This window comes from Scardinius erythrophthalmus (genome assembly GCF_964197995.2).
Source record: "Scardinius erythrophthalmus genome assembly, chromosome: 25".
NCBI lineage: Eukaryota > Metazoa > Chordata > Actinopteri > Cypriniformes > Leuciscidae > Scardinius > Scardinius erythrophthalmus.
In genome coordinates this window covers 18,672,083-18,699,837 of record NC_138245.1, presented here as the reverse complement: position 1 = coordinate 18,699,837, position 27,755 = coordinate 18,672,083, and the positions used below count along the sequence as shown (strand labels likewise).

The following is a 27,755-nucleotide window of genomic DNA, read 5'->3' as shown; positions in this document are numbered from 1 at the left end:
GGTGATGGTACATGCATGGGTTATTAGGAAAAAAATCAATTAAGGTTTTGCTCTTGGACTCAAAGCTTTTTGGGGGTGGCTTCAGAGTACCACAATATAGTTCAAGTTAGCATTACAGACAGTGTTAGGGCTAAGTTTTAAATCTTGTTTGTTACACAAGGTTCTTGAAAGAATATCACACACTCAACTAGCTATACCAACAGCCCAAGGTGCAAATGTGCGGCAGGCTGTAGCACACAAACACAAGCTCATTACAGCTCAGTAATCTGCAGTTTAAAGGGGTTATGAAGTGTGTCTGCCAGATGCTGTTTACTGTAATGGCATCACCATGCAGCAGAGACTAGGGCCAAATACACACTGCTACATGCTCAGTAGAGACCAGTGCTCCAGTGGAGGCTAACTGTAGCTTCCCAAGATACAGGCTATTTATAATTTACACTGAGGTCAAGCTCCGCGTAGAGTAGCCAGTTGCTTGAAAAACTAGGTAGCTACACTTCAAGCTACTAACAAAAGCTGTAAACAAGCAAACTACTACTTAGCTATTAGAGTAATAGTAGCACAGTTAGCTACTTGAAAAAAGTAGTTTGCCGCAACACAAGCTAGGCTACTAACAAAAGTACTACTATAGCAACGGACTAATTAGCTATTCTTAGCTAAGTAGTTAGCAACAAAATTAGCTAGACTAAACGCTACAACTATGCTAACAAAGAATACTAGCTATTCAATTATTTGCCTATTTGAAAAGTAGTTTGGCACTACAAGCTAGCTACTATACTAATAATCACTTATGAGTAACTTAGTAGGCCTAAGCTACTTGAAAAAGTTGTTTTCTACACTACAAACCACTAACAAAAGCTGCTATACTAATATAGATTAATTATGTCACTATCTGGTGACAGAAGAATAACCAATTGATCTACATTAAAATATTGAAGATATTAAAAGTTAACTTCACTACAATGACTTAATTTGTTAATTGGTTATTCTTCTGTCACCAGATAGTGACATAATTCATCTATTTTAGTATTGCAGCTTTTGTTAATGGGTTGTAGTGTAGAAACCTACTTTTTCAAGTAACTTAGGCCTACTATTTAGTATAGTGCTTGTAGTGTTAAAAACTACTTTCATGTAGCTGACTACTTTAAGAATAGCTAATTAGTCCTCATTATTTGTCTTAAATAAGAGATGATCTGGCACTGTAATGTGTTTTTTGTAAATCATGCTGAGTTGTTGCTTATGTAATCAGTGGTGGACCGTCCTCTTTTGGCTTCACACAGACGAGCGCGTCAATATATCGCTTAATGTTGTTGCGGAGACTCTCTATTCTTTCTGGTGAAATCACAAAACAAAATGTACACAAACGTGTCCCTGCTCTTGATATACAATCATTGATGAACAACATCTTTGATTTTAATGAGGAAAAAAACTACACAAGGGCGGATTAGAACCCGGAACCTCTGACATACCTAACAAAAGTTCTACCACCAGATCATTAGTGAATACAAATGATGATTGCGGATCGCTGTGTTCATTCACTATTGTGAAGAATCTCGGGACTAACAATATATTGTATTATAGTAGATGTAAGAATGAAACTATCACATTAGACACACACTCCTGTCCCACCCACTTTTTAAAACAAAGTTACTGTGTACATCTACCAAAATAAAAAGAATTTTACACCAAATGAAACTAATAAACATCTATAACAGTTAAAAACATGATTAACCACATTTGAAAAGGGATTCAACAGGAACTGTTTAACTGAATTCTTCAAAAAAGAATGTTAGGAGAGTATGTCTGAGTATTTCCTGAGTTTGCTCGATTATAAATGCGACTCACTGGTAAAAGTAGCTCACTAAAGTTGTGAAATTTCAGAAAATATTTAAATTAATATCAGCGCTACATTTACTTAGCAACTCCCAATCACTGGCAAAGATGCTTCAGATACTTGAAAAAAAAAGAAAGAAAAAAAAGATGGTTGTTTATTTTCATGGTTTATTAGTTCAAATCGTAGAAAAGAGAGAATGATAGCGAGACAGCACAGAGCGAGTAATATCTACTGGCTGTTGTGATGAAAACATCACAGGGCCGTCCCGCCTCTCCGGCTGCACGCTGTCTGGGATGCACAGCTGCATTTACTGATAAGCAGAAAAACACTCTGTTGAGATCAAACAAATGTGCTGTGTCCCTTCCAGGACGGGGTGCAAGAGACCAGTAGAGGACAGGACAGTAGACGACATGATTGAGTGACTGATTGATCTGTGCAATCAGAGTCCTCTTTCTCTATAGGCTGCTGCTTCTAGTTTGATAAAAAAAAAAAAAAAAAAAAAAAAAAAATCCTCTGGAGGCTAGTTCAATCATTTTCAAGAGTTTGAAACTGTGTGTGTGTGTGTGTGTGTGTGTGTGTGTGTGTGTGTGGAGTCATGTTGCATGTGTGTGTGCTCACTGTGCTGACAGAAAGAAGAGGGAAGGAATGTGATAATTGTTTATGATTTGTGGATTACTGTGGTGGGAAGAAATTTAGAGGATAGGCAAAGTTTTCCCCACCCTTGGTGTTTTAGAACCAAGATTTGAGCAACATTCTCTTTAAATATATGTAGAGAAATAATTCATTAAAAATGTAGGACCATCTAGGCACCATATTAGATGCAGTAGTTTGATGTTGACAAGTGACAGAAATTAATTAGAATAATGGATATATGTCTTTCATCAATATTCAGAGCATTTCAAGTCAGGCAAGCGCATTGGAAGAGTTAAAGATATTCATTACTAGTAACACTATCCATATTTAATGACAGACTTGTCCAATATTCTTTTTTTTTTTTTATCTAACTTCAGTCAAAAGTTTGCATTTGAATTTTTGTAAACAGCTCTGTCCTCAAAAAAAAAAAAAAAAGGAATATTTATTGTGGAATATTTTTATTTATTTATACTTATTTAAATAAATTAGTATTACAAAAGCCATAAAGCCCTTTTTTGTATCAATACAGAAATATTGATACAAATATATATATATATATATATATATATATATATATATATATATACAATACAGAAATATTGATGCTTATGATAAGTGTAACTTGTGTGTAAGAAATAAAAAAATAATAATAATTAAATAAAAAATTCTTTTTTAATTTATAGGATTCAGTAATGAATAAAAATAGAAAAAATATAGTATTAGGATCTGTGGTGAGATTTAGAGAGTATATAAAAATAAAAATAGAGACTAGAGAAAAACAAAAACCTCTACACTGAGCCATGATGAAAAACATGACTACAGAGACGTGATTTTATGGCGTCCTAAGGAAAATAGATACCATACCATCACAGAACATAAACATTAATGCCTCAGAAGGACTATAAAGCCTGTGGTATATTTATGTTGTTTCATGTGGCGATGAACTCTCAGGTCCACAGTCTTCGTCATCTTCTAAACCACCATCATCATTGTCATTTCAGTCGTTGTGGTGCTTCAAAAAAGTGAGTGATCAGTTGTACGTATCTTAAAATGCAGTACTATTTTGCTTTACTCTTGAGAACCGACGGCTCTTTCCATATTCATGTGGTTTTTACATGAATAAAACATACGGCTGTCTTCAAATTGGAAGCGATATATCTGCTAGGTTTACAGCCCCTCAAGCAATTTCGCTTAATTAGCTTGCTTACGTTCGTGAGGGTCTCCTACAGCAAGATGTATACTGCTTCATGCCTCTGTCAAATGCAAATAATCACAGAACATTCCTACCATACTCAGACTGTGTGGGTGAATGAGAGAGAGAGAGAGAGATAGGATGGATGAAAAACAAAACAAATTTGTTCTAGCACATAACTTATGAATTCTGCTTGAAAGATGGTGAGTATGTGCTTTAGAGAGTGCTTTGTCTGTCGCAAACACGCAATTGGAAGATGCACAAGGCCAATTCCACGGCCCAAAGCCATAAAGTGCAGCGGCGAAGTTGAATCTGATGTAAATATTCTCAGCTTTAAAGCTTTATTTTAATAAAATGTTTGTCTGCGTTTAACTCCGAAAGGATTTCAATGAATTTCAGACACAAGAAAATCAATTTGCTGTGTATGCTCCACCGTCAAGGTGTTTGATAGTTTTGCTCTTTCTCTTTCTTCCCAGTGCACTATTTCCCAAAAAACAGATTCAGCAAGTCTCTCACAAACCGCTGACTGAATCAACAAACCCTCACAAGTGTCAGATCGTGCGAGCCTGTCGTAAACCAGTTGTGAGTCATTTTCTCTCGGCTCAGTGATATGTGACACAAGTGTTTGTTATTGGGAGCGAGAGCATGTGCTGAGTGTGGGACTTAATTGCTGGTGTCGTCTGGGTTAACTCGCTCTGTTAGGACCTGTCATGCGCATCGAGCTAAGACAAGACAACCCGACCGTCGGAGTTGTGCTTCAGCTGCACTGTATAATTATGGACACTGCAACGGACAAGGACGTGGAAAGCCTGCGTGGAGGAAAAAAGAAAAAGAAAAAACCTTCGAAACTTGACAATTTCAGAAAGTATCAAGAGTAATCAAGTGGGTGGATGAGCAATGAGTTCATTTGATTTTAGTCTTGCTTTCAATTTTGCTCTGTTTTCCCTTCACTGTTCATTCAGACAGAGAAAGTGTCTAAAGCACGGATGAGGGATTCTTGGTGTGTATTACTTAGGGGAGGTGTCAAGAAAAGATGGATGGAGGTCTGTCCTGCGTCTCTCCCTCTCAACTCTCCATCTCAGTCTGGACCGTAAGTGTTGCTAGACTATTTTAAATCTGCGATTAACTAAGCTGTCAGCACCCTTAAAAATCTGTGATTGTGTGATCTCACTTCACGTTACTTGAAGACTGCAGCTATCTGAAGCTGTTCGCTGTGAATCCTCATTAAACAACTTTAAAGTTTGTTATATTAGGTATTATGCTCTTTCTAAAAAATTATTGTCAATCAAAGAAGTTTTGAACTTCTAGCTTGTTTCCGCAACTGAATAAAAAATATAAAAAGGTAATTGTGTCTTTTTATCTCACGAATCAGACTTTTTTTCTCCTCACAATTCAGACTGTTTCCCCCTCAGAATTATGTGATATTAAGTCGCAAGTTTTAAAGTTTTAAGGTTTAAAGTTTTAAAGTCAGAATTGCACGTTATGATTTCAGAGTTGTGAGATTTACACACAATTTTTTCTTGCAATTGTGAGTTTATATCTTGCAATTCTGACTTTCTAGCAAATGCTAATTATAAAGTCTAATTCTGAGGAAAAAAGACTGACTTTTCTCAGAATTGCGAGTTTATATCTCACAATTCTGACTTTATAACTTGCAATTGCGAGTTTATATCTCGCAATTCTGAAATGTCAATATTATTATTTTTTTTTTATCAAATTAAAAGGTATGTTATATTACAATAATAAATACTATTGCATTGCAACATTAAAAACAGAGTATTTAATAATCATGATAATATATAATACACTATACACTCACCTAAAGGATTATTAGGAACACCATACTAATACTGTGTTTGACCCCCTTTCGCCTTCAGAACTGCCTTAATTCTACGTGGCATTGATTCAACAAGGTGCTGAAAGCATTCTTTAGAAATGTTGGCCCATATTGATAGGATAGCATCTTGCAGTTGATGGAGATTTGTGGGATGCACATCCAGGGCACGAAGCTCCCATTTCACCACATCCCAAAGATGCTCTATTGGGTTGAGATCTGGTGACTGTGGGGGCCATTTTAGTACAGTGAACTCATTGTCATGTTCAAGAAACCAATTTGAAATGATTCGAGCTTTGTGACATGGTGCATTATCCTGCTGGAAGTAGCCATCAGAGGATGGGTATATGGTGGTCATAAAGGGATGGACATGGTCAGAAACAATGCTCAGGTAGGCCGTGGCATTTAAACAATGCCCAATTGGCTCTAAGGGGCCTAAAGTGTGCCAAGAAAACATCCCCCACACCATTACACCACCACCACCAGCCTGCACAGTGGTAACAAGGCATGATGGATCCATGCTCTCATTCTGTTTACGCCAAATTCTGACTCTACCATCTGAATGTCTCAACAGAAATCGAGACTCATCAGACCAGGCAACATTTTTCCAGTCTTCAACTGTCCAACTTCAACCTCTTTTTCCTATTTGTAGTGGAGATGAGTGGTGCCCGGTGGGGTCTTCTGCAGTTGTAGCCCATCCGCCTCAAGGTTGTGCGTGTTGTGGCTTCACAAATGCTTTGCTGCATACCTCGGTTGTAACGAGTGGTTATTTCAGTCAAAGTTGCTCTTCTATCAGCTTGAATCAGTCAGGCCCATTCTCCTCTGACCTCTAGCATCAACAGGGCATTTTCGCCCACAGGACTGCCGCACACTGGATGTTTTTCCCTTTTCACACCATTCTTTGTAAACCCTAGAAATGGTTGTGCGTGAAAATCCCAGTAACTGAGCAGATTGTGAAATACTCAGACCAGCCCGTCTGGCACCAACAACCATGCCACGCTCAAAATTGCTTAAATCACCTTTCTTTCCCATTCTGACATTCAGTTTGGAGTTCAGGAGATTGACTTGACCAGGACCACACCCCTAAATGCATTGAAGCAACTGCCATGTGATTGGTTGATTAGATAATTGCATTAATGAGAAATTGAACAGGTGTTCCTAATAATCCTTTAGGTGAGTGTATGTTATAAAAAGTATTAAAATAATAATAATAATTATTATTAATAACAATGTCAATAAGTATTATTATCATTATTGTTATTTTATTTTACAGAATAACAGTAAAATTACTATACTAACATTAATGGTTGTCCTAATTTCTTTGTTTTCAACTGCAGAGAGACCTTATCACTTCTCTTTGTTGACAACAACAGATTTATAAACGATTCTCATAACGAATGTTATATTCCCAAATGCAAATTATGAGCGACTCAAACACACAGCACTTGCAGAGCAGCATTTACTGTGAATCGAAACTGAAAACACAGTGGTGTTACAGTCCTCTGAATCACGTAGCGCATCAGACTATAATTGCATCACAACCGTCGCGATTTGATGATCACACAAAGTCATCACACACTCTCACCACCATGCACAGTCAAAATTCATAAAAGGTACTATTTTAACGCAGATGTTTACTCACTTTGAACCCTGGCTAACATTCTCAGGGTGTCCCTCAGATCGCAGAGCGAGATACGAACACTGTTAGAAGCAATCCGTGCATGAAATAAATGTATTAGAAAACGTAACTCTTTCGCGATTTCAATCCTCGTAGAGTTACCAGCACCCCACCACCCCCAAAATATATATATTTTTGGATTTACACGATTCACGATTGTAACTTCTCTGTAAACTGCTCGATTCATTTGATTTACTTTTACAATGTCTTTATGCTTTGAAGCTTGAAAGATTTTCAGCGCAGGGACAGAAATCTCTCGGGTTTCATTAAACGATATGTTTCGAAGATGAATCAAAGTCTTATGGTTTTAGAATGACATGAGGGAGTCTAAATAATGACAGCATTTTTATTTGTGGGTGAACTATCCATTAAACAAAGGAAACATTCGTCGCATCAGCTCATGCTCAAGCAAGGGGCGATTGGTTGTGACCCTGAGAAAAACCTTTGACCTTGAACCTGTGATTCCTTGAGGCCATAAGCAACAGGCATTCTCTACCACTGTCAGCACATCACATCTCAAACCCAACAACAACAGCCAAACGCTTGACATGGGCGGAGAGACCTGTCTAGTCCTCAAAAACATCATTTAAAAATAAAATGACACCAATTAAAATGAACAGCAAGATCATCTGATGCCAGATGAAAGATGTCATACCGATTCACTAAGTATCGTTTGGCCTTCAAATAAATATTACAGGTAGAAAAAAAAAATGTGCAAAATAATTCAGAATGCTTCAGCATCAGACGCTGAGGCAGAGGCCTGGGGATATTACTTAATGAGAGAGAGAACGCAAGGGCACCAGAGATGAGCGCTGCGAGAGAGCGATAAAAGAGGGATGGCAGATAGCGGGAAATAAATGGAAACGGAGAGAGAGATAGACAACGAAAGCCAGAGAGAGGGATCGAGGGAAGGAGATAAATGGTTAAGCGGAGAAGGAAGGAGAGAGAGATGAAGGCTGACAGAAACAAACACTGGTAAATGTGGGAAGAGAGGTGTAGAGATACAGAGATAAAGAAAACAGGAGATGGAGGATGTAGAGAAGGAAAAAAGAGAAGAAAAAAAAGAGTGGATGAGAGGGGATTGAAGCCAGATGCCTGAAGAGGAACTACAGTCACCTAAGGGGCAGAGTTGGCATGAGGACAGGACAGAGAGAGAGAGAGAGAGAGAGAGAGAGAGAGAGAGAGAGAGAGAGAGAGAGAGAGAGAGAGAGAGAGAGAGAGAGAGAGAGAGAGAGAGAGAGAGAGAGAGAGAGAGAGAGAGAGAGAGAGAGAGAGAGAGAGAGAGAGAGAGAGAGAGAGAGAGAGAGAGAGAGAGAGAGAGAGAGAGAGAGAGAGCGCACCTGATAGCACATCCCTCTTTCCCTACACCCTCCATTTCACTCCATCTCTTCCCTCATCACCTCCCAGAATTCATTGCTCTTGAATCTCTCTTTGTTTCACAGCTCCAGTAGGTTTCTCCAGCTGTCAGACAGTATTGTGTGAATTAAATGAGTATCAAGACACTGTTAGAATTCAGAAATCGGGGTAATGAGAAGTGGATGCGTCCAAACAGGCAGACTACAGCTCTGTTCCAAAACCTCATCTTACAAGGCTGCATTCTAATCATCATGGCACCTCATAAGTTCCTGATTTGGAACACTACATAAGCAGCAACTATCAGTGCCATACAAAAAAAAAAAGAAAAAAAAAAAGGGGAAACTGGCTCTCATTTGCAATGCATAATAATGGGTAAGGTATTCTGACCAAAGCATTGTTTTTTATCTATATTTTAAGGTTTTTACAGTGGTGTTTATTTACATTTGTCTGATTTTTATACAACATTTCAATCCTAAAAACATGGTAAAAAATTTTCTGGCTGTTGACAGAAAACTTAAAATGCAAAGAAATGTTTGCAATTATTAATGTAATCAACTGGGGTATGTTGATATCTACATATAAGTTTTTACCCTATTCACCTGTATTATTTTGAAGTATTTTTAATGGACACTTTTCCGTAATGAATGAAATATAGGTTTATTTATAATCATCATTTTTAATTCCAGCCTTCTGGAAGAGTCTTTGTGTGTGTAGTACACATATGATGAGTTATATAGGCAGCTCAATAGGGTTTGGAACACATTATGGTATGTAAATGCTCTCTGTTTAAATTGTAGGACACTCACCATTTTAGCATCCAGCTCTGGCGGGTTGTCGTTGATGTCAGTAATGCTAATGAGGGCCGTGGCGGTGTTGGACAGGCCAAAGTTCAGGCTGCCCTCCATGTCGGTGGCCTGCACTATGATGGTGTACTGAGGCACTTTCTGAAACAACACAGAACATGTCCATATCAATCAACTGAAGACACACACACACATTTATGCAGTTTTATAAAAAATAAAAATAAAATAATAATATATATATATATATATAGTTTATGATGTTTATTCATGAACAAGTTTTTTGATTCCTTTTTACTGATAACAGGTTTCAATTCTGGGAACGACTGTACAAAAATTATATGGTAATCCCATGGTAGAATGATACATACAATAGTCCTGAAATAGTATAGATAGTATAGTAGTCCAAAATAGTATAGTATGAAATAGTATATTACACTATACTGTAACTATAATTTGCTTTTATTTTCATATTTTCATTTTAGTTTAAAGTTTTAGTAGTATTGTTTTTGTCTATGTGCTTTTGTATTTTTTTTTTAGTTCTTTATATTTACATTTAGCTTTAATTTTTAGTTTTTTGTAATTATAGTACTTATTTTATTTCAATTAGTTGAAATAGTTGCAATTTCAATTAGTTGCAATGGATGTAATTATGTACGCTTTTCATCTAATTATATTTTATTTCAGCTTTATTTTAATTAAAACTTTTTTAAATAGGCCAAAAATCTAACTTGATCGAGGTCTGTGGGCCAAAAGTAAAAGGGCCAAAAAGAAAACAATCTTGAATTAATCCACAAATAAATTATGATTTATAAATATATGCAAATATGGAAAGTAGATTAGCATTTCATGTGACAGAACAGCTACTGATTAAAATATAAAGTATGCTATTAATGAAATAACAATAACCATCTTTAAATTAAGCATACATCTTGATAATTAAATTTAATTAAATAACTAAATTGCGTTTGTTACATGGCTCTCTATAATAAATGATTCTGATTGGTCAATCTCAGCATTTATTCACTGTTGTCCATGACAATGCTGTATCTTGATTCATACAAATGCACTGGTGCCATCTTGCTTTCATTCATTGATTGCATAAAAAAAAAAACCCATCAGTTCAGTATTATCATTACTGTAATATTGTTGCACCTTGTCAGGGTTTATTTTGTTTCTGATTATACATTATCTCTTACGTAACATATAATGAACAAAACGTTTCAGAACAGTGTATATCCTCCAAATATTCCCGCATATGCATAATATATCAACATTTATGGATAACAATGTAGAAATTAAACTTAGCAGCATGATTTTTCTTAATTTAAAGTGTGCATTTGTTTCCTCAATCTCGCATGCTCCGCATTTGTTGTGGCCGCTGAGACGCACTTTGTAATAATAATACACATAAAAGATTATAATGCACTTTCATCATCAGATAGATCTTTTTTTTCACCCCTATAGTTGTAAGCGGTACGCCTTCAGACATACTTCTCATTATGGGTTTTGTTTACACTCTTGTTCTCAGTCAGATGGGGCACACAACTGGCGTTAAACAGCCCATAAAGTAACAATATTGTGCATATTAATTGCAGCGATAAACAGTATTACCGTATGCCGGCACAAGTCTACTTCAATGACGTTTTTATTTTTTTCCTCGGCTATATTTCTCCTCTCATGGCATGGCGGGCCAAATCAAAGGTCATCACGGGCCAGCTTTGGCTCGCGGGCCCTGGTTTGGACATCTCTGGTCTAGAAGTTTGGCATCTAAGCCTGAACAAAGCCATCTTACAAAGACTTTGAGACTGCATATTTGGGGAATGGCAGCTCTTTGTGTTAGTCTGGGGATACATCTGTCTGTCTGCTTGTGTGCAGGCTTTTCTGTTAATTAGGACAAGAGGCTACTGTGAGCTTTGTTCTGCTTTTATACTTTGTATTTATGGAAAAATACACACCCACACGCATACGCACACAGATAATCAGTGCGCAAAAACAACTCTTCATCAACGGACATGAACCAGCCTACAGTATTTGTAACCACGGATGAAAAGCAGGGGTTGCGAGGGCAACAGATGGATAGAAACATGCGAGCGCACGCACACATCGAAGTGTTTGTTGTTGCATGGCCAACATTCCTTTGGGCACAGATCTGAAACTGTGCCCCTGTCCATGCTCGGGTGAATCTGACTCCAGTTAGTCCACACTGGGAGGAGGCAGAGAGCTGAGCCTGAGCCAAAGCCTCTCCTCTGCCTCTTTCAGCTCCAGCCGAATTTAATCCGGTTGGCCGAAAGCCTTCTGTTGTTGCAGACAGGAAGTATAGGGGGAGTCAAGGACGAGTCAGTGTCCCACTGAGACAGGTCTGGGGGACGGGTGTCTTGGAGGGAGGTGGCTGACTGCTGCTGTAAAGCAATGGATACCCTCACAAGACCTTGCCGGAGATCCTGATAGGCTTCCTTTTGTTTTAGGAGATGACTGAACATGGGACATAAATTTGATCAGAACTAAACATTGCGGGGAAATGCCTTCTCTGACGTTCTGGCATAGCACTGCCTACATAGGCAGCATAATTACATTGCATTCTAAGATACATGTATCTTTAAGATATTTTCTTCCAAGATATGACTTTTTATGTTTTTGAATTATGTCTCTTATGCTCACCCAGGCTGCATTTATTTGATCAAAAATACAGTAAAACGGTATTATTGCTTAGTATTGTTTTCTATTTGAATACATTTTAAAATGTAATGTATTCCTGTGATGGCAAAGCTGAATTTTCAGCATCCATTACTCCAGTCTTCAGTGTCAGATTGATCCTTCAGAAATCATTCTAATATGCTGATTTGCTGCTCAAGAAACATTTATGATTATCAATAATGTTAAAAAAATGAAATGTCATGCTAATTAATGTTTTTTTAAGGGTTATTTGATTAATAGAACGTTCAAATGAACAGTGTTTATTTGAAATATAAATCTTTTGTAACATAATAAATGTCTTCATTGTCACTTTTGATCAATTTAATGCATCCTTGGATTTTTATTTTTTTTAACTAAACCCCACATTTTTGAACGGTACTGTATATATAAAGTATTATCCATAAAAAAAAAATATTATTGATCGATATTTTTTATGACACATGAGTGGGTGCCTATGAAGAGCATTCCAAATCAGTCACCTAGGAGGTTCCATTTTAGTTATGATGCCTTCTTATAATAATAAAAAAATAAAAAATAAACTGCTTTTGCAGGGAAGGAAGAAGGAAGGTATCAAGACATTTCTGAAAACAATGTTTGAGTAGCATCCTGTCTACTAAGACGCCTTATTTCGGTCTGGTGAAGGCAATATTGCATGTGTCTTTCTCGGTCAATGATATCCCACAATCCTATATCATAAATATCAATTTTTTTCATGTTCTAATACCATTTCTACCTGGAAATATTCAATGTAGTCAATACATTCATTTGGTTATCTTTAATGCTCATTTGAATTTGTTCTGGCTCATTTGATGTCGCCTTGTGATGCCTGGAAGCCTGTCTTGAAACCAGTTTCCTTAATGGGAAGCTTCATACAAAAACTTTATAATAACTGACTGACTGGACAGGTTTAAGCTGAGTCTTTCAGTCTATCATTCTGTCAATCCATTCATATTTCTCTCTCCCTCAGGTAGTTGTATTTAAGAGACAGGTCAGGGACTGGCTCGCTGTTTCAAAGCACTTAAAGAACTGCAGAGTGTCGCAGACACACACTGAGAGTCATTAAAACCTGCGTCTTCTCGTTAATATTGCCCAGTTCGGCTCTATTAATGAGAGCTCAATAGCGGCTGACCTTTATTAACACCGTAATGAAATATCAATACTGTCTCCTCTGGTTATGCTCTGCAGAGAACAAGAGAAACAAATCAGTGTGTAATTAATCTCGCACACTTTTCATACAGAGCTGGCTGCGGGGAAGGGAACGTGACACCAAGAGACCAGCTTAAACACATTTCCAGTCCTGAAGAGAATGTAAAGCGATTACACCTCAGGACAGCTGGCAGAATCTTGCCGACTTGAGATAGATCCAACGAGAGACGAGTTTCATCCATACAGACTCTCACACGCTTGAGTCGACCGTTATGAGGAGCATTTCACAGCCCAACGGGCCCTGACCTCACCTCTCCCCGACACATCACTCGCTCCCTCGGGAGAGAAGGGAAGCGGAGAGGTGATAAGGGGAAGGTGAGGAGGAAAGCGACGGTGGAGGAGATGAAAGTGGAGAGAGAGTGCAACCAGAAGTTATGATTCTCCTCATCTCCCACATACAGGAAGCTTTGGATCATCTGGGAATGACTGGGACACACACACACTACACACTAATCGATTCCATAATCAGGCGAGGCAGAGTGGACACGTTCTAACCCAGACCTGACACAACTAGGCAAGCACACACACACACACACACAGACACATGCGCACACAGACCACATGGCCTCTGGCAGAGACAAGAGAAAGGTAATGAAAAGCAACAGCCTGGACAATCTGGCTCGAACAGATTCACAGAGCTGCTGAAACAGACATGCAGGGCTTTTAACACACACACACACACACACACACACACACACACATACAGACACACACAGAGACAAAAGATACAGCGCTGCAGAACATTTAAGCGCTTTGATTTTATGTGATTCAAATCCATGACTTAACATTATGATACATCATGACATCTGAAAAATGAAAAGAACATTTATGCTACATTAAGCTAAATAGCACCATGGGATTTAAAGGGATAGTTCAGCTATAAATTCAAATTCCATCACTCACATCCATCATTACTCATCCTCTTATCTTAAATTGTATGTCTTTCTGTCTTTTGTGGAACACAAAAGGAGAGGTTTATAACAGATTGTCCAAGCTGGTTGTCCTTATTGGTTGAACAGAAAAACGTATCGGCTAATGCTAATAATTAAAAAATACCAAATAAGTATATATTGGACTCTTTTCCAAGCAATTTACTTAAATTTCAGTCTATTCCTTACACAAAGTAATCATATGACTTCAAAAGACTTGGAATTATAAAAAGAAATATATGGCAAAAGTCATAGTTAATAGTGAGAACTGGAACTCTAATCTAAAATGTGACCATTATTATTATTAATAAAGAAATAATATTAAACAAAATAAGATTGTAATAGTGCATTATAAAATAAAATAAATAAAAACAGCACAACAGTAAAATTACAATACCGATATTTATGCCTGTCGCACACTGTTCATTCTCAAACATCATCAAACTTTTATTTTGGCGAATGCTTTTTGTCCGTTTGGAGCTTGACAGTTCCACCTTCATTGTATAGAAAAGAGCATGAACATTCTTCCAAACTTCTCCTTTCGTGCTCCACAGAGGAAAATAAGCCGTAAGGGGTTTGGAATGTCATGAGGGTGAATAAATGATTCATTTTAACTTCTATCAGTAGAATTATGCCTTTCCTAAACCCATTAAAACACACACAACCAATTCCATTTAATTCCTGTATGATATTATAGATTCATGCTATTAAAGAGGAAAGAGACAGAAACGGGGAAGGCTGCTTGCAAAGTGCATAAGATGGACATATTTTCCATGAGGGGCATAATACAAGATGACAGTTGCAGTAAAAGGCATATGCAGTGCAGAAAGACGGGGAGAGGGGCTGCTTGTTAGCTCCTGTAATCAGACAGGTGATGGCAAGCAGGTTAAGAGGTGTGTAGAGGTGATGGGGTCTCGGTGTGAGAGGGTAATTGGTATTCAGACCTTATCAGATGTGTGTGACATTAAAGTGAATGTGAACTCACACCATTGCAAGCAACTGCACCAGGCTTCTTCAACCCACTAATTACTGCATAAATATTCCAATTAGTCTACAGGTACTGATGGCGGAGGATTGCACTCCTGATGGGAAAATGTGTGCGTGAGAGAGACAGATGGAAATGGAGAGAGGTAAATGTTAGGATGGGTATATGTGTGTAGACAGCTGGCCATCTCCCATGCGCTGCCTGTTGTGTACAACATTGAAATGGGAGAGCATATTCAGGTAAGACCACTAATCTAAACACTAAGTGGACATACAGACAATGCCTTAGTCTATTTAACAATATTACTGTTTTCCATAATCTTTGACGCAGTTGGTGGCCGACGTGCTGCGACTGAAGAAAACTTCTTAAGTTTTAAGAAAACATCTTCATCAGTTTGCAACACGTGTTGCAAATGCTCACAACGCAACCAAAAAGTAAGGGACAAAGAGTAAGAGAACAAATACAGAACATTACTATTGTTAAATATTATTATAATTTAAAATAACTGTTTTCTAATTCAATATATTTTAAAAAGCAATTTAGTCTTCAGTGTCACATGATCCTTCAGATATCATTCTAATATGTCGATTTCAAGCTCAAGAAACATTTCATTATTATCAATGTTGAAAACAGTGCTGCTTATTGTTTTTGTGGAAACCATTTTTTTTTTTTTTGCAGGATACTGTGATGAATATAAAGTTCAAAAGAACAGCATTTGTTTGAAATATAAATCTTTCGTAACATTAACAATGTTCACTTTTGATCAATTTAATGCATCTTTGCTGAATAAAAGTTTTGAACGGTCGTGTACAGTGTATGTATAACTCACACAAATACTAAATGCGATAGTTCTCACAAATACTAAACGCTGTCATCATTTACTCAGCCCCTTTTGGTATTACTCAACCCCATGTTGTTCCAAGCCTGTAGTAATCATTTATATCTGTGAAAATTAGAATGCTTTTACTTTTTTCTTCTTTTTTTGGAGCTTGTTAGTATAAATCACCATCCACCATCATTGTATGGAAAACAGAAGCTTGGACATTCTGTCCAACAACATCATCTTTTGTGTTTCATGGAAGAAAAAGTTATGTGGGTTTGGAACGACATGAGTAAATAATGACAGAATTTCCATTTTTGGGTGAACTGTTCCTTTCAGTCTCGTCCAACAATGTCTTTACTGACAGAGAATGTGATGTTGAAAATCTTCCAAATGTTCCATTTGCGATGTGGCTTTGTAAACACATAAGACTGTCCTAGTTCTAATTAGAGAGCACAGGTGGAAGAGAGCATTAGATTAATGAGGGTCGTTCTCTGGTCCTGAGAGGAGGACAGATTATCTGCCTGCAGTAAGCACCACGACCCACATTCATGCTCCTGAAGAGACCTTCTCAGTCTGTCTTAGTCATTGGATTAGCAGGAGTCACTGCTCCAGGTATAGACTTATGATAACTTGTCAGAGAGAAAATAGCAAATCTTGAGATGACAGCAAACGTCATCTAACGTGGCATGAAGGGTAGAGAACTTTATGCGCCAAGTGAAACAAGATGCCAAAGGAATAATGATGACGGCTATAATAGAACTGTAGTGCAAAGGGGGGGGGGGGGAGAAATGAAATGCTCATTTTCACTCAATCTCCTGTTAATCTTGAGTACCTGTAGAGTAGTATTGCATCCTTCATATCTCCAAAAAGTCTTTAGTTTTATTATATTTATAAAAGAAAGATAGGCTGTTTCGAGTCTTTCCGGAAAAAAACGAGCGGCTGGAGGCGGGCCGTGTGGGCGAAGCTAAAGCTGTGCTTACGCGCCGAGCTAACAACACACAGAGACATTTGAAGCAGTTTTACTCACCGCCCGGTTCCAACGCACGACCGGGAACCTTTATCATTGTGACTGCTCGATCCTTAAGCATTAGACGATCTGCAAATCCGTCGATCTGGGCTTTGTTTATAAAACAATCATCGTCGAAATGCAGGGAACAAACAGTCTTGCACAACCTCCGTTGATGCTCTGAAAAAACAAACTCCATCCACTGGTCCCTTAATGCCGGGTTCTTTGGGAATCTGTGCAGGGCTGTCTTGCCCTGGCAACCAAAAACCCACTTCTTTGGTGACACTGACTTCCCTAAAGCCGAGCATAGCGCTTTGATGAGGTACTGCTTTCGTCTCTCGCTCTGGTCTACGGTTGCGCGCGCGCACCCGCGTCCTTCCGGAGAAGTGCCCTTAGGACCCGTATGAGGAAATTCCGCTACATCTGACGTCACACATGCCCATACTCGAAAAAAACTTTCCGAAACTTGTGACAAACCGGAAGGTGTATTTTTGGAACAGAAACACTCCTTCAAACGTACAATTTAATTTTTGAAACTTTGTCCATGTTTAGCATGGGAATCCAACTCTTTAACAGTGTAAAAAACTCAGTATGCATGAAATAGCATTTCACCCCCCCTTTAAGGCACACTATGCAGTTCTGTTGTTCTCAAACAGCAACCCCTAGAGTCTCCGTGGAGTACTTGTGGAGTAAAGCTACTGTCGTAAATAACATTCAAGCAGAGCCGTCTCTGCACTCTTCCGACCGCGCTTTCTTCGTTTTATTCGTCGCCATGATTCACGTCTGAAATGCAAGCTAGTGTCTTCCATAGAGGCTGCTTCATATGTTGTTGATGTGACGTCGTGCCGTAAAGCAAGTCGTGATTCTCGTGAGATTTGGCGCAATCCCCCTGTTTTGCTATCGGGATGATTCGCCCTACTATGAGTTCGTTTACCATCGAAATGATTTCAAAGCTGTTATATTAAGGTACAAATCTTGCATAGTGTGCCTTTAAGCAAGGGAAAATCGTAGCTTATTTGAATAAAACTCCACTAACAGTGATTTGATACAAGCCACTGATGTTCATTAGGTAATTTAATAACAATACAACAACAACTGTTTTAATTGTTTGAATATTAATATTAAAAGTAAACCTGGAACCTCTTATAAACTGTCCCTTCATGTAGACGACCTTCTTTTATATATAGCAAACCCCATTTCCATCGTTACCGCCAATCCTCGTGATTTCTAAATCATTTGTCAAATTCTCTGGTTACAAATTGAATCTTCAAAAGAGCAAATTGTTCCCTATTAATTTAGCAGCTGAGACGCTTTCCTGACATCCTTTCCCCTTTATGTGGGCTCAGGAAGGATTCAGATATCTAGGAGTATTTATCACCAATTCAGTCACAGCTATCTTTATTTATGTTTATAAGGTAGATATATAAGGTAGAGAGATGCTCCTCTCTTCCAACATAGCTATTAATTGGTCATATTAACTTGTCATTCTAAATCAGACAACTAACTCTTTTTTGTGGGGCAGCAAATGTGCACGGATAAGGCGAAAGGTTCTCGAACTCCCAAAGTCCAAGCGGTGTCTCGCTTTACCAAATTTTCAACAGTATTACTGGGCCTGTAATATCAATAAGCTTTTCAATTGGACCAACTCCTCAAGAGTTCCTGAACATCCTGTTTGTGCCCGAATGGAATTGTCAGCCTCAAAATTCTCCCTTCATTCGATGATTTACTCTCAGCTTCCTGTAAATAGTAAAAATGTCTCAGGCAGTTTAGTAGTGGCCAATACTCTTAAAATATGGGTTCAATTTAGAAAAATTTGGGGTTAATCAGACCATCAGCTCTGGCTTCCATATAGTGAACCATTTTTCTTTTCTACCATCATGTTCTGATCTAGTTTTTCATGACTGGTCTTCTAAGGGTCTCAGTACCATCAAAGACCTTTATGATTAAAGAATATTTTTATCCTTTTCAGAATTGTCAGAAAGTTTTTAGCTTCCTAAAACACATCTTTTTCCAAGTTTCCTAATCTACTTTACTGGCACTAAAGTGTATCTGATAATAGCTAATCTCATGATGATGATGATGATGATGATGATGATAATGCCTATTGTTTTTATCATGACTATTATAAAATGGAAGTATTCATTTTCTAACAAATAATTTTTGCACTAAAGTATAACTGATAACAACGACATCAACAACCGCAATAATAATAATAATCATTCCTATTATTATTATTGTCGCGGTTACTATTACTACTATAAAATAAAAGTATTTATATAGCAAAGAGTCCTGGCAGTAAAGTGTAATTAATAATAGCTACAATTGATACACTTGAATAATCATCGTCATCACCACCTTCATAATCATCATCAATTATTATACTTGACAAACAGCACTATTTGTCATAAAATTAATACTTCTGAGAAAGCGGTCTCCAGTTACTACAACTAGAAATGTTTGAATATTTTAATATGACGCTAATGAGATTGAGACTAGAATCTGTGGCGAGAAAGCAAGGGATCACGTAGGAAGGAGAGATAAAGGGGAAGTTGAAAGACTTCCCCGCCGGTCCGCTTAAGCATTCTGGGATAAATTGAATGGACCTCTGAATGACCCTGCTCATTAGCGGAGCAGAGGGAGGTTAAGGAGGAGCACACAACTGTGTGTGCGCTTGTGTTTGTTAGAGAGAGTGTGTGTGTGCAAGATAGAGAGAGGGATTAATGAAGAGGTTAAGGTGAGGAACACGTCTGGTGGGAAGGGTCAGGCTCTGAGACTTAGATGAGTTATGGGAAAGCTGTTCCCATGACCCACAGAGTTCATTTGTGTGGGTATGTGAGTGTATGCATGTATTGAAAATGAAGTCAACTGCATTCTAAAGCAGACACACTAAGAAGACTCCAGTGATTAGCTGAATTAATTCTAGGAGGGGCTGGAAATATTAAGTATAACAAGACTCGAGAGCATGTACATAACTCTGTTGTGCAACAGAGGACAAGCTAGAAAACCCAGAATTGAAACAATTCTGGCATACACACTATCAGGGGAATCAAGCAAATACTTTAATTCAATAAGAAAAAAGATAAATTATATGGATATAATTTAAATTTAAGATAAATTTTGTGGATAATAAAAGCAGTTTTTTGCCATAGCATCGTCTCGAATCATGTCGTTCCTAACCTGTATGATTTTGAGGAACTGGTGAAAAAGATGAAATGAAAGTAAATGGGGTCCAAAACAATATTAGACCAGTAGTTTTCAACCTTTTTGACTCAAAGGCCCCCGTTGTCCAACACAGTATTTACACTAAGCTATTTCTGGTATTTCCGCTGTAATTATGACATAACTGCTTGTTTTAAAATATTTTTACTGAAATATTGAATGATTTAATGTGGTTAATTAGTTTAATTTATATGATTAATTTTGTGATTCCAGAAGTTTTTATATTCTGTAATATAGAATTGTATGTTCTGAAGTAAAAACAATAGTTATTGAGGGAACATAAAAAATAAATACCTTGACAGTTTACATCTTGATTGTATATGTTTATTTTTCTAATTTTAATCTAGATTTAAATTATATTTTTTTAATATATTACTAATAATGTATTAATTAAAATACTTTCAAGTCATCCTATGGACCCAGTACATTCCCAGCTAACAAAAACATGTTCTAAGAACGTTTTGCTAGCGTTCTCGTTAAGTTCTGAAAACGTTATTTCAGAATTTTCTCTGAACATTCAAAACATCCAGTTTTTTATAAATGTTTTATAAACGTTTTGTCTTGGCTGTGTGAATATTCCATTTTATAATTTTGCAAACATTGTGTGAATGTTACTTTTAAAGTTCCCCTGTCGTCAATCATTTTATCCATTAAAACTCACCTTTGATCACCAAAATTACATATTTAAACGTTTTTTCCTTGAAAAAAAATAAAAATAAAAATCTTGCCTTAACATAGCTTGAATGTAACTCTACACACTTGCCTCATTTAGTATAAGTGGTTCTATGAATATGCAAATGAGCCCCGCCCCCACTCACACCAGCTCAGAGATCCACTTGTTGATGATCACACGTTGACATGAATGGTTCGTGACGTCAGAAACACCAGCGATTTAAAACTGTGTTTTTGAGACTGTCTTTGGTTCACTGCAGTTTTAAGGAGAAAATACTCATCAATAGTGTTAAATTATGAATTTAAAAATGTTTTTTTCTTAAAGTTTATTAAAAACACCACATAGACATATAAACATTAAAAGCCACAGGGGGACTTTAAATGTTCTTTGAACATTCTAAAACAAGTAGCATAACACAATTAAAGAATAACATCCAACTACAACAAGAAAAAATGTTCCATGAATGATGTAAAAATAATGTTTTTGTGCTTACATTTTGAGAACGTTATTAAAGAACAGATAACTTTGAAAGAGCGTTATATTAATGTTACTGGAGGAACGTTTGTTCATGCATATAACTTGCCAGAATGTTAGCTGAAGATCTGAGAACATTTCCTGTTAGCTGGGTTAGAACCCACTGACTACATAGGACAGTATGCCAACTGAAATTCTGCCACGATAATTGCAGCATTTTCAGCATCCTAGTCATTGAAGCTGTAGCTGTTGTCCTGCTCTGATGGGGTGTTCTGGGAGGGCAAATAGCTGCTCTTCAACTTGAAAAGGTCACAGACAGCTTGAAGGACAGGCTGATCATTAAGTTGATTCTAAAAGCACTGTTTGTAATAGCGCAAGAGTGTCTCTTCAGAATGTTGTTCACAGGAGACTAGGGACCATCCACACCAAGTATGCTCAGACACACCATAGCTGAGAAGTCATTTAGTCAGAATGATGGCAAAAATGTGAGGCCAAGACAAACAATCTTGGAATGATATGTACAGTAATACACTCAAATCCATTACCAGGTGAGAACGCCAAACCCATTACACACTAATCAACGGTAAGCAGGTTCTTGGAAGCATTCTTGCTTTTACATGTACGTCAAAAGATGAGACTAACCTCTCTGTCGATGCCTGAAGCGATGGTACTGATCTCTCCTGTGGCTCCGTTAATGGTAAACATGTTAGGAATGGGGATGTGAGGCGTCTGGCTCAGGATGCGATAGTGCACCAGCCCGTTCGCCGTGGTGCTGTCGTCGGCATCAAAGGCCGTAACCTGCATTACAGAAGTGCCTGCAGAGGAAGAGAGGTAAACAAGCGTGAATCAAAACACTAGCGCATGCATAATCGCTCAGTTTCTGTCACAAAGCAGCTGTGCTTCTTTGTCCGAGTCGCTAAGAAAAAACACGCACAAGCTGTGGCTATTTGATCGGTGATTAAAAAATGTGTGTGGTGATCCCGGTGTCAGAGCAATGTCCAGACGTCACATCTGATTACGCGGCCTTTCTCACCTAAGCTGTCTCTTCTTCATCATCCCTGATTCTGCTCTCCATACAAAATCTGCTCAGTTAATGAGGGTCCGTCTGCCTCTCTCACCTCCATCACATTCGTTATCAATCAGACCTGTGAGGGCAGTGTCAAACTCAAAACAAAATTACTGATAAAAATGTCTGTTGAAGTTTTTATTATTTTAAGTTTTTTTTTTATAGGCTTATTTGTTATTATTTGAAGCCCCGCCCGATATTTAATTCAAATTAAAATGTTAAATGAATAATGATTATAAATTAAATACATTATAAATGTATAAATTATTAATTATATGATAATGTTCATATATATATATATATAAATATATATATATATATCTTTTTATATTTCATTTTTCTAGGTGAACTTGATATGTAACGTGAGAATCTGTATTTCATATCATCAATATATGTTGTTGCCATAACACACACACCATCATGATTTATTTTGTTCATATTTGTCTCTACATTTTTTTAAATGTTTATTTTGTTTTGACACACTTTTTCATTATTTTGGGCATAATCATCAACTAAAATAAAATTTTCATTGTTTGATCATATGCCAAATGCAATCAGAGTGGGGAGTTTAAAATGAATAATTATGTCTTGGCTAAACAACTTAAAAAAATAAAATAAAAAATTGTGTGCCAACTTTAAAAGCCTCTCCCCCTTGCCTCTATTTGTTCTAAGTCGCATGTTTAAAAACAGCAATCAACACTCACCAGTGTGAAATATGTTTGCGTGAGTGTGAGGCATCAGGTGCCGGATGATGCGGCTGGGGGTCCGTCTGGCCATTAGTCCCCTAAAAATGTTTATCGATTTCTGAGAGCTTGTCTCACACCATCTCAAATGTGAGTGAGCAATTAGGGGCCTCGAAATAGAGGAAACAGAGGATAAACCTCCTTGCGACGTGGGCAAAATGTCACCCTGTCATTCCGTGTTAATGTCATTCTGTCGCTCCTGTGTTCCCGTCACTTCTGTCATTTAATATTAACGGCCCCGCTGACCCAGAAAGCCGGTCCGAGGGGAGCGGCCGCACGTTGAGCTTCGCGCGAGACCTCGCGCTTTCGCAGGTTTATCCAGCCCAGCTGTAATTGTGCGGAGATAGTGTCATCATTTTGTGACAACACACCTATGAGGGGATAATTGTGGCTGAGAGTTCTATTTCAAAGTTCATTAAGTTTCAGAGCAGAATCTGTCACTACGCCCCATGAGAAAGAGGAAAAGGAAGAAATGAGCGAAGGGAGAAGAAAAACAATTAAGCCCTCTTCTGATAGGGCTACATCAATTTTTGAACAACCAGAGAGTGAGCGAGCACATGCGGAGGGATGAAGAAGACAAAAGAGTTGCATGTCAACTCTGTCGCCTTCAATTTTCAATGAGTGCCATTCTGTAACGGGATTAAATGCTCTTTATGTGTAAAAGTGAGAGAGATGACCATGCAGGAAACAGTTAACCCCTGGGCCTTTTCAATTGCTTTTTAATTTGAAAACTAATTCAATGCTGTAATTGCTTTTCGACTTAAACCACTGAAGCTCAAAATTCCTCCTTTCATTAGACGCATGCTGGTCGGCAGCCTCTCTCTTTCACAGGTATATAAGAAATTGGGGAGTCATTAGTTTTAACAAGTTTAACATAACCAGCCTGAGAATGGAAACCGACCCTTGCAGCGCCGGCTTGGTTAAAAGCAACTTATCCTTTCCAATCTTTTCCCATTTCAAGGCTGTCTGATGTGCAAATAAGTATTCTTCTCGAACCCCGCCGCCACTCAGTCGCAAATTTTCACTCGCTTACGGTACGGCTGGATCACAACGTGCTTACATTGAAAATACGACATAAAAGCTCTCTATACATGGCTGTCCATCCGAGACAAGCTGCTAGCCAGACTAAACCAGTCCTCCAAGCTGTTATCACTCCGTTTTCCACTGCAGATTACACTCAGCACTGTCTCACACCACCCTCACGGTGAGCCTTTCAAAGCAAATCTGTTTTGTCGGGGCCGTAGCCATATGGAGTCCTTTGAGGACTATGAAGAGGCAAATGACTTTTCCTGCAAAAAAGAGCCAGAGGCAGACGCCTACTTTAAGTCCATTAAACTGATTGAAACATTCCTCTCTCCTCTCAGCGCTCACTTTTGCTCTATCTTCTTCTCTCTCGCGTGCGGACGTCAGGGCCTAATTAACCCCTATAGCCAGCTGTCTGAGGCTGAGTGTTGAGTAGCGTCCTATCATCCACTGTTAGCACATTTCCTTATCGGTTGTGTGAGCTGGAAGTGTGAAAACTACATTTTCTAACCGTGCCGCCCTTTTGGTGTGGCTTGTTTTTATCTGCAACAGACAGCGAAAATATCCCCTTGTCGCTAGTTATTTAGGCAGGAGAACAGAAAGGAAAGTAAACAAGGATACATGTGACTAAAATACGAGGCAGGATCAATGTTGATTTTTGAGGCCAGTAAAATGCAAAACAACAAAATAGTTTGGAGAAATCATTTCAACGGATAATTGGCTAGAGCAGTTCCTCAAGCTCGCAAACACCAGTTTTCTGAACACTATCATTGCGTGGTGCAGCTGACTTTTTGGCATGCAAATTTTCTACAGGGAAAATTATGGTTAATTATTATGAAAAGTACAAGAAAACTTTCTATGTCTTTGAGAATGTGAGAACAGCCTTAACTGCTTCATAGGTTGTTACTAAAACAGGATAAGTCTGAAAAAAAAACCTGTATTTATATTGCTATAGTCTGGACTGTGAATATTCTGTTCCTCATTACAGAATACTAAACTTTAATACACTGCAAACATCCATTCCACAATATCCACATCACTTTATCTGAACCAAAATGTATATTTATTTCTGAATACACTGATCCCAAGCCCATGTTCTGTTCTGGTGTTGTAATATTATCTCACGATTTCCATATATTATGTCGCGACACATTTTACTATCATAATAAAAAGTATTTTAGAGCAAATAGTTAAATGGAGACAAAATGTAGGATAGAACTTCGGCCTAAAAAGAATCTTGAAAGAAAATGAGAAAACATGCACCAATGTTTGTCTTGCAATAACTACTGATTTCTGCTAGTCGGTTACTTGTCAACTACTCGTGGTTTATGTTACTGTTAATTTTTTTTATAGTTTGTGTCAACAAGTGTTTATTAATTGACAGCCCAATGTTTGCAACAATTACATCTCTTATATGTATTGTAAAAAAAACATTTAAAAAAAGTGTGTTAAGAAAGACAAGCGGTTGAGGTAGTCGACTCTATGCCAGCCTTAGTAATACACAAATAAATACAAAACAAACATTGGTGAATGTCATTCAATTTTCTTTGGAATTAATCTTTCAAAATAAACCAGAAACATGAATTAAGAAAGTCGACAGGATCAACATTAAAATTTAGGATCTGTAAGAGAATCACAATTTAATTTCCATATCTACACACATTTTTTTATGAAAATAAAAGTCTGACTTGACATGAAGTGCAAATTAATCTTAACTTACTTTTTACTAGACTTTTTAGTTTGCAGTCATGCCAATGCATCAGCACTCAAGGAAAAAAAAGGCTGGATTCACACTAAACAGTTTAATTTGATCCAGGTCTGAATCACCGATGAATTGGATTAAACTTAAATTGGATCAGTCTTCTAAATGCGTAGTAATTGGGTGATTACTTGTGTTTAGGCAGCAACAAACACAATTCAATTACTCTATGTGTCTGCACCTCCAAATAGGTATTACATTGGCACTGAAATCAGTAATGTATCATTTAAAGTTGGATCTCTCAGCTGAATTGATCTGATAAGTTCACATACATCTGTGGCTGGTGATAAGGACACTTCCCTGCATGCTCCTCTTTGAACGTGGCCTGTAGTGCAGGGGCTGATGGAAAATCCGCTGTAATACTTCAGAGACACTCTGATATGAGCATCTGTTTGGTCTAAGCTTCCCTTGGTGAGTTAAACTGATAAACATGTTCCTTCAACGTTCACGTTTAAAATATACAAAACATCTGCTGTGATTAAATCCTTGTGATCACAGAAGATCAACAGGCAATATTGGCATTGCCATTTTCAAGGCAATGAGATTAACTGTGGTCTCGCGAGGGACGAGAGCGGAGTTTAGCTTAAATTCGCCAGGACTTCATGTATTTAATTCACATAAAACATGGAGGATGTCAGCATGGACAGCAGAGGGATAATGGAACAGCCTGTAACACATCCGTTTTCCATGGATAATTTACAGTGCTTGTTTGGCGTGGAGCAGACCCATGCTCTACTGAAGGGAAACAGAAAATATTGTGCTGCTCTTTTTCTCTTTGTTTATGAATTCCCATGAGAATCAAGTTTTCTTTGAGGAGAGCTCAACAAAATAAAGACTAAAGTTTTGTCCTCAGAGGCAAGCTATTTGGGCCATAACATTACAAAAGTTAGACCCAATCTGACTCATAGTCTATGCTTTCGCTGCTCAGCCAGTCGACTCTGATGCCTAACAAACCGAAGAGGTGGAGAATAAAGGAAGAATCTGAACCTGTGTTTGTTAAGACACAACGGGAACGCTGGTTCAAAGAGCACAGAGAAGCGTTCACAGAAAGGGGGGATTCAGATGGGGTTTTCAATTAATCATCAAGGGAAAGCATAAGATTCCCATCTTGAATTATTACATGATAATAATAATCTGACACATACCCCCTAATCTCATACCGCATCTTAAAAATACCAATCAGCGCATATATCCTGTTATTGTCCGCTGTGCACACAAATCCATAATCAACATTTTAACATATCATTCATTAGCAGTTTTCCACCATTGAGCCAAACGGTTCTAAGAACGGTACAGAATGGTTCCAGTTATATTTCCATTTGAGACTGGTTAGGCACGGCACGATTATACGGTTTTCAGGCCGTAATTCTGTGAAATATAACGGTACTGGTAGAGTGCGTGTAGTGACATCGCCACTCAGGATTGGTCATTTGTTTGGCTGGCTACTAGTTTATCTGTAGTTGGGCAAGCACACTATTTGAGCGACATAAACACAAGTTAATTATATATGAGTTTTATATATAACATGAACTAATACTGCAAAAAAGTAAAAAAAACAACAACAACAACATTATATATATATGATGTGCGTGTGACCTCAAAATATTATAACCAAATAATATTACAAAAAATAGAATGTATATTAAACCTCCATATGAAATGATGCCATAAGCTGGTGATGATGATTTCAGTCAATTTCATTACCAGCATTGTAATTCATGTAATTCATCATTACCTTATACAAAGTTCTATCATAAAACTATCATAGATGGGCGTGGAGGCATAAAGTCCGATAAAGTTAAGGGAGAAGCCCATAGAGAGTCATAAA

At 37.7% G+C, this 27,755-nt stretch overlaps 1 protein-coding gene across 3 annotated transcripts in view; it reads right to left on the bottom strand.

Annotated features, from left to right (window-relative positions):
- Positions 1-27,755, bottom strand: part of cdh4 (cadherin 4, type 1, R-cadherin (retinal)) — a 251,683-nt gene that overhangs the window by 16,871 nt on the left and 207,057 nt on the right. For all 3 annotated transcript variants that reach the window (XM_081357558.1, XM_081357560.1, XM_081357559.1), the window contains 2 exons: positions 21,979-22,151; positions 9,331-9,468 (listed from right to left, as the gene is read on the bottom strand). In XM_081357558.1, coding sequence (XP_081213684.1) covers positions 9,331-9,468; positions 21,979-22,151 — 311 coding nt within the window. The remainder of the gene's footprint in view (positions 1-9,330; positions 9,469-21,978; positions 22,152-27,755) is intronic.